This window comes from Varroa destructor, unplaced genomic scaffold (genome assembly GCF_002443255.2).
Source record: "Varroa destructor unplaced genomic scaffold, Vdes_3.0 BEIS01000007.1, whole genome shotgun sequence".
NCBI lineage: Eukaryota > Metazoa > Arthropoda > Arachnida > Mesostigmata > Varroidae > Varroa > Varroa destructor.
This window is the reverse complement of record NW_019211460.1, coordinates 6,425,560-6,439,027: the sequence shown is the minus strand read 5'-3', so window position 1 is coordinate 6,439,027 and position 13,468 is coordinate 6,425,560. Positions and strand designations below refer to the sequence as shown.

The window sequence follows — 13,468 nt, the reverse complement described above, 5'->3', positions numbered from 1 at the left end:
TTTTCTACTACATTTATTTATGCAATTAGTACTTCATAATATAGACATTTTTAGTTCAATTTACGACGAATTGCTACTTGGCATCTTTAGTATTCAGAGGTACGCTGAACGGTTCGTATTCACTGTACTCGCAGTTAACTATTATGCCGAAACATCGTACAAAAATATGCCCTTCTAAATTTTTCTTTGGAGAGAAATTTAGAAAGGAGAAATTTAAATAGAAATCGAATATAGAGAAAAAATCGAAGCACATGTGGAAAGCGTCGTTACTAGGCCTCAGTCAAACACTAATTAAAATCAGACTGTTTGATGCTTCTCAAACGGACAAGTCAGTTCCCATTTTGTGTACTTTTTTTTTTCTGATTTTCCACAAACAACAAGGGTCAGTGGAAAGCTTTTGAACGATTGAATCTGTCTCGTGCTGTTTATTGGGCTAATCGATTAAGGATCTGAATGGGGCCGTGCACCTGTAACAGGTGTGCGATCTGATCAGGGGCAGTTACTAACCCCAACGACGGTGGTGGCGTTACCAGCAGACGATACGACAGTAAAATCGAGTGGCGCGTTTGGCATACTTCAAACCGATACCAAATAAAAAACTGTTACGCTAATTTATCGAACTAAAAGAGAAACATCGGCGAGCTTCGGACGCTCGACTGAAACCCTGTTTCATGGGATTCCCAATTAGAACTGTGATCTCTGCTATAAGGAGTCTAACGGTCGCCAAATCCAAAAAGGCCGTGGCTATCGAAGCACGCAACACAGAGCACCAAATATTCTCTGCTTGTATGTTTGCGATGTTTTTATTGGTACTTCCGAGCTGCGTAAAGCAAGCCTCTTGGGCAGTACAACTGAAATGGAAAGCAAACTATATGCTAGAAATATGTTTACTTCGGAGAATCTAGAAGATGCGGCAGCGCCTAATTATAACGCAATCATCAATAGATGTTTTATACACGGTAATACCGTACGGCCTTGACACTGCCATTATATCTGAAGAAATACCTCCAGCGAGTGAAGACGAACGGGCTTATTGTACACGCATATTTTTTTAAAATCTACGTCGTTATGAACGCGGGTCGATTCAGGCTGACGTCGCCAAAAATCAACCTTCATTTATACGAACGTTCTAGAAACGTAGGTTAGAGCGGAATTCGAGTAGTAATTGAGTGGAGACTTCATAATTACAAAATACCACAACAGTGATAAATTGTAAGGGGAATAATATGATATTAAAGCCAATTCGACCTTATGTTGTAAATAGAAATATATTATTAGATATTTCGATAATTATCTAGAGATATTTAGATGAACTCATGTGTTTCGGCCTCTACTACAAAATCCCAACGGCTATGTAAATCCCTATCAAAAAGAGAAAGCATTATATATATATATATATATATATATATATATATAATATACATACCCGATCACACTGTCGAAACAACCGATATGGTTGATTTGAAAATTTGTTTTAATTCATATTAAATTTACTTTTGAACTAAACCAGCAAAAATTGATTAATTAGTAATTAGCCTAATTCTAAAAAATTATAAAGAGCTATTGCGAAGTTATCGTTTAATTAGCATTTATGAGTTAATTATGAAAGTCACTTGTATTGAATGAGCAAATTACAGTAAGAAAATTGTGTATTTTCTAAGGTAGTAGTGACAATTCCGATACGAGGATATACCTTAGGTCTAAACTGATACAGCCAACTTCAATGCATGGCTATGGGCCTCTGCTTTTCACGGACACTTTATTAAAGCTTCAGGTAAAACCCTCGCCATGAACACAGTTATTTAATATTATTCCTACTGCGATACATCCCTGCCGACAATCCGATTTTAAAACTCAGGTTTCCTAGAAACCTACGACTTTTACGAAGACTTCTCGTTTCCAACTGAACCCCTTTGTATTTTAACAAGCTTCAGCTTGCCGGTTCTAATTTGTCAAGCTTGTTGTTATCTTGTAGGATTTGGTCACTCAGTACCTCAGTGAAAGAGCTCACGAAATAAAACCTGAAGCACGTGAATAGAACGTAGATTACAGAATCATGAAAAAATAACTAAAGCTTCCATAAATAAAAAGGGTGACGATGTTATAATACGACAATTATACTGCAAAAAAAAAAGTTATTTTTTTCGATGATTTGAGCATGATTGGAACTGCAGTTCCTTGAATATTATTATTTGAATAGAGAATTAGAATAAATTTATTATAGTATTGCGGAGCGATTCTGCTCGTACTGCGATGCTCGTACGATGCATACATCGTAAGTATGAGCTGTCAAAAACGACTAGAAATATCCTTATAATACTATTCCTGAACCTGTCACGTCCCAGAAGCTTGCTAACATGGACGCCTTTACATTAACACGTTTTGCTTGTTCCAGAACCAAATAGGGAACCTGATGCGCACTCACTCCACCATTGAAGCCCCTGACAATAAATAAACCAATAGCCAAACATTTTTTTAGGCTATTTTAAATCTTCAGTAGTACAAGTAACAGATGACATATATATAAAGTTCATCGAATGATGAACCCGCAAATTCGCGGATTTGCGGACAAGTCCTGAACAGCTGGAGAGTCGCTATTGTAAAACGTCCGTTCACGATATTGCTGGCCTACGCCATGTGAACTTAATCGTACGGTTTTAATGATTAGTCTCAGAGCCCATGTTACCTAACTATCATACAACCCACTCTTTTAAGTTCCGGTAATTCGCATAGCATTCGTAGCTCAGTGAAGTCCTTTCCGCTACATCAAGTATGGCGTCTTTCCCAATACTATATACTATATATCCATAGATTTTAATACTACAATATAATAAATAATAAGTAATAATATATATAAACATTGTAACAGTTTCAATAATATTTTAAATGCTTTGTAGCGCGTCCTAATTCACTAACTTTTTCTCTAAGATATATGTAAGGCGAGGAAAAACCCGTGCCCATTAAGAGAAAATTCTGTTTCAATGAATACATAATATTCTTTCCGTATCTTTTAATGAAACAGAGCTTTTCTGCAAATTCAAAGCATTATACTTTTAGCAAACTCGTACGAAATATATCACTTGTGAGTACCTTAAGGAGTATCACTGCGTACTAGGAAATTTCTACCTTTCGAACAATATGTTTATTACATACGGGCGGTTAAGTACGCCTTTGTCATCGTTTCTGCCTGTGGAACAAGTCTGAAGCTGGTCCGTTCGGGTTACCGTCCACAACATATCGTATTCGACGCTTTAAATTAATAAACAAGACTAGAATTAATTGTTAACGAACAACAGTTCCACAACACAGGACAATGGATCGTTTTTATTTGTCCTAAAAATGATTCAACGATGGCACTGTGGCATCACCGCATGCAACACTTCCATGCTATCGAAACGAGTCGTGAAAAAATGAGTGAATGCTACTTTAACTTCCGGTCCAATTTATGACAATTTTATGACACTATCAAATTTAAGGCTTCTATGCGAAGTAATTACGAAGATCCCTATTTAAACCCATCTCGAGTTCTACTTGGAATTTCCGTGAATAGCAAGCTTCTTCTACTTTTTTTCGCGGAGGTATGCCCAAGGGGCGTAGGTACCAAACTCGAGAACTTGGGTCAATTACAATATATTTCCAGCGTCACCACTAGCTTCCCGCATACTCAACTAACGACCACTGCTGTTTGATTTTTGTAGAGAAATTTGCAACATCCAACTAGAACTTGTCCATTTTATTAGTACCTCTGATCAATTATAGTTATATTATATATGGTTTGTCTCTGGTTCTTTGTTTACTGTGCCGCACCTGTTATCCTGCATATTTACGTTTTGCGTCACTCACTTGAACGAAACAAGGCATTGATTTTTCTTGCATTCGCTAAAAGAATTAATCACGTAATCATGGGTAAGGCACTCAATTTTTGATTTTCGGTCTGCTTCTTAATCGCTGCCATTTCCATAACTTTATCAATTTTTAACAAACAAAAGAGAATCGGGAAACACGATTCTATCTATCATCTGTACGAAATCTCTATTGAGCCAGCGTATTTATTAATTTCTACGACTTCACAATCAGTGGAGCATTCGTGGTGATCCTTACCTCGACGAACGGTCAATCAAATGCACCAGTGGGGTGCGATCGTTATTTCCAAATATTACTGTTGTCACAGTTGGCTATCATGAACATTTTAAATAAAAACAAATAAAATAAAAAGTATTTAAAAATCATTTTCATAGATAAATAGCCATCTCCCTCCCTATTGCCCTACAGCATATTCATTTTCATTAAACACTGGATCATGCTAAATGCCCCAATTTGCATTTTACGTTGAACTTAACAACAATATCAATATTTTTTAACTTGTCCGTCACCAAATTTGATAAATAATCGAAATTTACAAGATGTACATACACGCGACGGCCTTATTTTACCTGGAAACTTATGTATTGAATTTACCTGTGAGTGCATTACAAATAGAGAACTTGTAATCCTATCCTTGAAGTTAACAAAGCTTTTTCAAAAATCTCAGCTTCTGTATTTTGTAGTTCTTGATACGAAGTGTATTTGTATTGCTTTCAAGCCTAAAGCTCCCACGTGATCGGAAAACACCAGGCTTTTGAGTGGCCTGCAATGACACTAGCAGCCTATCCTCATCGTTCTAAAATCGAATCGATCGAATCCTTTTTGCAGCACGAACTTTGTTGTTGGAACTAACTTGAAGAAGAACTGTGCTTTTGAAACTGGCTGGTAAGCACGTTCATAGTCACTATAGAGCCTAATCTGTACCTAACGTTATATGCGATTGTTCAAGGTTAGAGGTAAATAGACAATAACGATTACAATTTTCCGACGGATTTTGACAATTTAAAGGCACCTGGTTATTCCGCATGATCATAGGTTCATCATTTACCAGCGGAGCCCGCCTCAAAACCTCAGGACACAGCGGCAAAGCATCCGTTGTGACACTTTCTGTGAAATTTTGTCTCTCAGAGACGATTTTTGTACTTTGCCGCAGTCTAGATTTATGTTCGCAACTTTACGCAAACCGAAACTTACAAAAAAAATCGCACTTTTTTTTTTCACGGATTTATTCAATTTTGTGTATCCTGTTAAGTTTTTTTTTATATTAAAATGTCCGTTTCGACGAAAAGCTGACAGTTACCTTTGGTTAGACGAGTTATATTTGGAATCAGTCATCTTAAAACTCGAAGTGTCGTCGTTTTCTCGCGCGAGTAATGAAAGGCAGTCCGTAAGGACACTTTCCAACTTGAGTTCACTTAGCGTTTTTGGTACTGCAAATATTATAAAATGATCAATAGTTTTAATGTTGCAACGGATAATGCGTAGAATTAAATAAGGATAACAAGTGTTAATTTAATCAGTAATAGCTAAAAGAATTGAAATAAAAATATACCTTTCATTACCTTATATATACCTTTCATGCTAGTGGGCTCCGCAGCGCCAATGAATGGTGGCGCCTTGTTCAAAAAACACTTTCGACCGATTGGCTAAAACCGTCTATATTTCAGATTACAGGGCTGAGGCGACGTTTTTCCTTTGCTATTTACGGTTTCACACACCTACTCTGTGTAGCGATCTCCTTTTAACATAATACATCGTGTGGAAGGCCCAGAAATGATTATCACCTCTGTTCCCGAAGCTTGCCAAATGTACAGTATTAAAATTACTCTTGATAATATTGCTACTGCTACATAATTAGTTGGCTATATAATTGGATTACTATACGAGTTCTTGAACAGCAATAAATAGATTTATTTATTGCTACATTCCAAATATGATCGAATAACGTATGGATATAAAAACTTACGAATCGCCACTTGTGAAGCTCGATCTCTTCCTTCCGTTAATCCTGCCTCACTTTTAGCCTTATCAAGAGCCTTGCTGTATGCATCAAGAACGATTTTGATTTCAGGACAAACGTTCATCAGTTTCTGGCCATCAGTCGTTTTAAGGCTAGCGATATGAGTCCTCAATTCGAACTCGACGTCTGTAAGTGCGTTCGCAAGAGCACTTCCAACCCCATTTCGGAACGAAGGCCCATGGTGCTTTGCGTTGCTGATATTGATTGGCTTGCAGCGAGAATCGCACAGTAGGCCGTTAACGTCCTCCGTTGAAGAAATCCTTTGTACAACCGCGTTCCCGTCATTACCAAGTACCACTTACGACAAAATCACATTACAAGTCATTACCATGCAAAACAAAAACAACACTCCTTCCGCCGGTACAAAGCACTGATTTTCGTATACCTTATTATATATAAATATAAAATGAAATCCTATATTTAATTTTGATTTCCAATTGAAACACGACTAAACGCTTCTCCATGGCAGGCATCCCACACTCGGAAGATGTCGCCGTTATTCTCTAATTGAACATTCCTTCCTTCCTTCCTTTCTTTCTTCCTTCCTATATACGATAAAGGCTTTCAACTGGTTTTTGTCAAACCATGCTTTCAGGGAAGCGTGATCTGTATAGTACAACGCTGCTGAAAAGATGCCGAAAAAAGTAAACTTAAACCTAAAAGAAAACTCCTTTCTTGCAAAGAAGGACGAGGTGGGGGCAGACAGAAGTGCGAACAGGACGCCGCGGTCATTTTTCCACCTACATAGTTCTAATTAATATATCATAGTTGAAATATGACTTAACAGAATACATACTAGAATTTATCACAGTTCCTTGTGCAGATTATAGAAAATCAAAGGCTGCATGTTTGATTTCGAAAAAAACTTCACATCTATATAAATATTTGTGTCCAGGAACCCATAGCAAATTTACCTTCATTTGCCCTTAGGAATGTTTTCCAGGGAAAATAACTAACCTTGTATAGTCGCAACGTCGCTTTTGTTCGTGGGGCTTTGCTTTCTCTTATCTAGAGTTAGGCCTACCGGACAACACCTCTCAGGATCAGTTCTTTCTAGAAGAACGCTGGCTTGATTACCTGACCAACCGCGCAAATAAGAATAAGAAAATAAACTAGACAAATAAGAACTTGTCTAGTTACTGCCCCAATGCTACGCAACCATACGCAGACTAGCCTCTAAGCTTTCTCCTAACAGGAACAAGGTCATAGTTCAAATCGCAGCCTATTCAGGTCGATCTGCCTACTAGTAGGATCAAACGATTTTAACGACTTCTCATTTTTACAAACAAAAATTCTTCTTGTGTGGTGTCTTCTTGGGAAGCTCTTTGAAAAAACGCTACATCCAATGACTTTGCGTACAGAGTCATTGTAATCATAGCTAGTTCAGAAACTCACTTGAAGACACTGATTTACGTCTATAATAAATGGTAACGAAGAAAACAATCACATTCTGAGTTCAACGATACCAACGCCCTTGAAGTTGCTTCCGTTGTAGCTCTTGAACCATTTTTTCCATACTGTCCACTTTCACTTTGAAGCTTGCTCTCCTGGAGAAAATATCATCATTTAATTCTCTCTCTTGAGCGGAGAAAGATACCTGCACAGAAAGGAACGTAAGCGTTCGTTTAAATGCCCTCGCTGGCAAACTATTCGAAAAATCGCTCACAATAGCAAAACTGAGGATCCGGAATAGGTTCGTATTACAACCGTTACATTTCTATCTAACTTCCTTTTCCTATGTAAATGCATTTCTCCGCTATACAATATGATAAAGCTTTGCTACCAGGACAAATCGTGCGGGCATCACGAAGATGAACCAAGTATAGGCATTTCTCGTTCTATAGCCAAATATTTATGGGACGACTTCATAGTACACCATTGGTAATTTCAACCATTTTGACGGGATCTTTTTTACCTTGGGCTACAGAATCAATACCGACTGTGTTTAGTTTCCAGGGAAGTCAATATGGGGCAGTGGCGGATATGTGGTTAATAATGGAACCTTTGTGGTTACGGACGAAGGTATTACACCGATCGAAAGCTCGTTACGATCAATTTCTGTACCATTTTATGTGGCACCTACCTGGTTCTCGTAAGTTTCCTGCTAATATCAAAAATTCGTGACCATCTAAGACTGCTTAAGGAGACAATAGAATTTTGAATTTCAAAAACGTTTACGTGCACAGATAGCTATCCTTACGAAAATTAACTAACTTATATGCTGATACGTAATTTCAAGGTTATATCCCTGTAGCATTTAGCAGGCTTCACATAGTTTTCTGAAAAATATTGTCGCTTATATTTGTCGGCGTTTGTTTGACATAATGTAAAATCACCACGTACAGCTTCTAAATATGGCAAGGAAACAGCTTCTATTAAATAGAAGTCCTAAAGGCTCTTACTCTTGTAACGTCATGTTTCTCTTTGCCAGCGATGGTGCCACTATCGTCACTAATCCTCGCTGTTGATTTCTTCAAGACTGTTCCAAGCTGCGACCCCCCTTTTTGGTGACCTGCATACATATGTACGCTGCCATTATTCTGCGACTGATCGTTCACAATTTGTGGCAGAGAAGGCTGATGTTGAATGGTGGCATAGGTTCCGGCCGCCCCCGGCAGATAAACGAGTAGTTGCTGTTCTGGATTTAACGCAACTGAGACCGAGGGTTCACGTCCCCACATCTCCGAAGCTGATAATAAACAGAGAAACTAATGCATGAAACTTACGTATCACTATGCCACTTCCTCCAACCCGCCCTTACTCCTATAAATGAAGGTCCGAGCGAGGTGACTGGTTTTAGTAAGTAAAAATATTAAACCTGCACAAGTTCAACTTACGACCCAAGCGTACTGTAGCTGCATGCTTTAATCATGTTTCCTTACAATATTTGCCGACAATACTCTATTTAATAGAGTCCGTTCACTCCCTGGGTTGATTACAAGCCGATTTTGCATAAATATACACCCAGAGCAAATACAAACATCAGGCAAAAAGGCTAAACGATACACGTGTCTAGTAACGTAAAAGATTAATATATTAAAGTCGGTGGTTATCGCTGTCGTGTCCAGTAGAGATTAAGATCTTCACGTCCTAGTTGTGTGAATGTTCTGCATTATTAATATAAGGGTCATCCAGTAAAGGGCCTACCGCAGTTGAAACCCGCGCGAAAACTGGGCCTACACGGTGAAATGTCAGTCATGATGTGAAACGCGGTGTTTTCTACCATAAGTTCGTGTCCCAACTGAGGAGCTCCTGTCCAGTTCCAAAGCATAGAGAACGGCTTAGCCGTCTATCTGAGCCATTCAGGTTACTTATGGAGAACCAGCCTTGGTGATTTGTCTTTGTTCTTTGTCATTACATAGTAAGGTGGCGTCCAAACGCTATTCCGAGCACCACGTATATCATACGTGATACATGCTTATATAGCATAAAGCCCACTTAGAATCGTGCAAAAATTAGATAATGCTAGATCCACGGTCATGAACTCGTTAATTCACGCAAAAAAACGACCGAGACTAGAAGATGCTGGTGCCCTATATGAAATTGGATGCTACTCAATTTATTTCAAGATACCTCAGAATATTATCTGTGTATAAAAAGCCCACAAATTCGAAATACAATATTTATAAACTTACTACTACTACGTACGATGGGGCTGGTGCAAGCACATAAGACAGTTATTTTTCAGTAGTGTCAACTGAACCGCGATGTTCAACATTTGAATCGAGTTTATGAAGCCTGGATTTTTTGGGGGCTAGGTTATAAATAACCTAGCCCCCATTGACTTCTGAAACAGCTTGCTTCCCAGCCATACGCTGCTACTTTAGAATGAGGCACACTATGAAAACGTAAATTTGTCTATACCTCTACTGTACCTTTCCACGATTTACATGTATTTCACTGTATATGACTACGGACACGAAAGTTCTCTACTTGAGCTTGATATCGAGACTGTTCGTCACCTACATTTTACAGATTCAATTGTGATTTAAAGACTATATATATATTCCCAATTTCGTTTTTTTTGTTTATATAAGATTCATAAAACTTTGCTTAGCTGCAAAAGAATCCCTAAGGAATTTTTCCTACCATGTAGCGATTAAAAAAAAAAAAAAAAAAAGCCTTAAAAATGTCTTTTGAAAGATAATACTATTATGATAGGATGGCTTAAGTGTGAGAATCACCTACCGGTCCCGAATTTCGATAAACGTTGAATCGCAATACCGTTAACTGGCCAGTTCAAACGTAACGCTTTAGAACAGGTGCTAAGCTAAGCATTGAAGTGATTATATCTTGTCGGCACTTCACCGTTAACTAAACGTCAATAAGATAAGTTCTACGACCGGATTCTATTCTTAGATAATGTTACAATCCACAGTTTTCTTGGATGTAAACAACATGCTTGGTTAGCAATACAGCAGAGAATTTAATACAGCCTTTCAGGACAAGGACATATGGCTGAACAGTATTCAGATGTAAAAAAGTCTCCTGTACTACCGGCATAAATATGACAAAACAAATATAGGCAAGCTCAATTGGGCTACATACGCAGAAAAAGGAACAAATTATACTGTGGACCAGGCGGGATACTAAGCCCATTTTATGCGGCCAAAAAATTATGGATGCCAGAAAATCTCTATCCTTCAAAAAGATTTATTTCGTGTAAACAGTTGTCAGAATCTGTTCCAGTTGTACGCCGCAAGCAATTTGAGGGTTCAATAGGTAACACTCCACTGCATTTGGCTATTGAAGGTGTATGTTTTGATATTGCGCGTCTCCTCTCTTTCCTATCCACAATCCATGGATATCTTGTCGGCGATCACAATTTATTGATTTGCTTTCATCTTGGTCCTTCTTCTTCTTCAGGGTTACCCAAAACATTCAATGGTACTTTTCACCATTTCAGAGAGGAAAGATTTGTAGGCTTTGCGAATGAAATATTTTTTTATAAATTGGGCATGGCCTACTTGATACAGGCGGAGTTCGATATTGCACACTGTCAGTGAGTGAGATTTGTATCAGATATGGCTATCTGACTATCGTTTTTTGTTTGTTTTCTTAGAGACGAACCTCGTAAAGCAAATGCGTGTGCTCAGTCCATTATCTCTGTTTGGTTTATTGTTGACCTAGACTATTAGATGACTGCCTGGACTGACTCTGTGGATAATTTGCCGCCCGTCGTTGTGATCTGCGCTAAGACATGATTTTACATCGTAATAAACATTTTCACTGCAGATTCAAAGAAATTTATCTGCCCTATTAACATTACGATATAATACATAATATACGAGACGTCATTGTTTAAGTAGCTTCCAAGAATTTATTCCTAGGTCCCTTCGTTGTCCTGCAGCGATTGTTGCTTTTAGGCATATTTTGCTCCTGGCTGGTATATTAAGAAAAGACCCATGTTAAAGTTCACGTATAGTTTCCACTGGTCGCTATTTATTATTACTGTTTCTAAGCGGGTTTTACAGGCTTTGATTGGAATTATTAAGCGCCAGTTGGACCAACAATCTCTTAACAACATCTGCGCAAATGAGAAGATTTTTAAGAAAAAAAAATATATATATATTTTTATGGTTTTCAAAAAAGAATGTTTCCTCAGAAAGTTGGCACATGGTAACCGTCAACCGTATCGTATACTGGAAGCTACGGAAGGTGAAACAGGTTCTGTATCACAAATTACCCAAATAATAACTTAAAAACGTTGCCCAGCCTGCTATTCTGCAACAGTACTCTGACAAACGTTGTTATATGCTATCTATTAGCGTTTACTAATTGAGTAAATGCATTTTTCTTCATTTATTCCTTGCGTTTTTGTCATTTTTTTTTTTATCAGCATCATTCTAATTATTAATGCTTGTTTTATCATTCAACGAACAATATCGATCATAACTTTCTTCGCGCCTTACCTCAATGATCATGAAGATCGCTCTGCTTGAATCGGCAGATTTGTGTTTGACATCGATAGGTGATCTCCGATCGTTTGTTTGGTAGACAATAACTATTCATTTTCAAGATAAATAAATAATTTCACCATCGTACTATGATGATCCAGTCAATTACATTGAATAATGGAAAGTACGCACTCCTCTTAATAGTGTATTTTTTTTTAAAATGACCAGTTATGACAAAAGGTAGGCTATGTCAGTACTCATAGGTTCGCGTACGGGTCTTGACATGAACCTGAAGTCCATGTTCCGTGTATTCTTACAATATTTGAGCGCAACGAAGACCCTACTAAGCACGCTGGAATGAATTCTAAAGAGTACTAGCGTTTGCTATACACACACACACACACACACACACGCACACACCTTTTCATGGAAAGCAAACTTCATTTCGTAGGAACATCCTCTTAAGGCCATTCTGGGAGAAGATCAGCTAGCGTTTAGTGCGTCGAGCGCACAGTTGAGCAAAAAAAATGATAAAACAACGAATATACTACATGTATTGCATAGGTACCAAATGAAGAGCGTCACAAAGGTTCGAACTTGCCATAAGCCACGAAATGAAGATAATAGAAGATCGCGTTTTTCTAGGGTTCGCTGTGAAACGATCACGATTGGTCACGATTTTTTTTTTCATTCGAAGTCTATTTGGATCCGCATGAGTCTATCTTCTAAGTAATTTTTTGCTTTTTATGCCCGTGTACTATAAGCGGTTTAATACCGTTTTATTCTTATAGAAAATTCATTAGCTTGCTGTACTATGTGTACATACTGAGGTGAACTGATGATTTTTAAGGAACTCCCCAATGAGAGCCTTTGTCTCCGACCGATTGTCACCGTATTCCCAACACTGTGACATGCTACTTTTCATTGAAGAAAAAGCCCAGCGCATCCAGACTCAGGCTCTTGAGACGCCACTGTTATCGTAGATAATTTAAATGCAAGTAACAAGAACAATGAAATATATGACCATGTGTCTTTCTTCAGAATTTTTTAGGACCATTTTGGAGCGGTTCTATTCCATCGTTGTCACAGGCTAGCCGTAAGTGTTCTTTAAAACTACACATTTGTAGGTTATAGTAAAAAGAAAAAACTTTATTTGCTTAGCTAATTATTCATTAATAAGCAAAATTATTAATTTGAAGTTAACAGCTTAACATATAACATATGACTCGAACATAAAAATCGAAACATTTGCTTTGGTTTAACTGTATATGTCGAATGGAAACACAGATAGCCTGCTTTGTCAATTTGAAGTACGTCAAGTCTTTCTTTATAGCATTTTTGTTATTTTTTAATAAACACACTTCTATGACTACATAAAATCAGAGCGACTGGGTGAGAATCGTCCTCGGTGGTGTGTGAGGAGAGGAAGCCGAAACAATGGATTGAAGAGTATGAACGGCTCGCAAAGGAACGGCAGTGGCCATTGTGAGGCGAGCGCGTCGATATTTACAAAGAGTGGCCAATTTTAAGGCCGGTGCATGGCAGACGTAAATAAGCTGCAAGAAAGAAATGTACAAACAATTTTCTCTAAAGGAAGCCACTTCGCTGAGGGCACACTTTTGCCGCTATAGTTTCTGCGCTAAATAAGCGTTGCTGGATGAGCTAGGGCTTAAGCTAAGTTTAATGT

General features: G+C 38.0%; 1 protein-coding gene across 2 annotated transcripts; it reads right to left on the bottom strand.

Annotated features, from left to right (window-relative positions):
* Nucleotides 1–5,084: 5,084 nt before the first annotated feature.
* On the bottom strand, nt 5,085–9,912 carry LOC111254121 (uncharacterized). Of its 2 annotated transcripts, none has more exons than XM_022814653.2 (6): nt 9,760–9,912; nt 8,287–8,573; nt 7,355–7,481; nt 6,842–6,961; nt 5,831–6,181; nt 5,085–5,294 (listed from the first exon to the last, which is right to left on the bottom strand). In XM_022814653.2, the coding sequence occupies exons 2-6, from the start codon at nt 8,563–8,565 to the stop codon at nt 5,161–5,163; spliced, it is 1,011 nt and encodes a 336-aa protein (XP_022670388.1). In that variant the 5' UTR covers nt 8,566–8,573; nt 9,760–9,912; the 3' UTR covers nt 5,085–5,160. The 2 variants fall into 2 exon arrangements, with proteins under 2 accessions (XP_022670388.1, XP_022670389.1); XM_022814654.2 differs by having other exon boundaries at nt 9,749–9,905.
* Nucleotides 9,913–13,468: the final 3,556 nt, after the last annotated feature.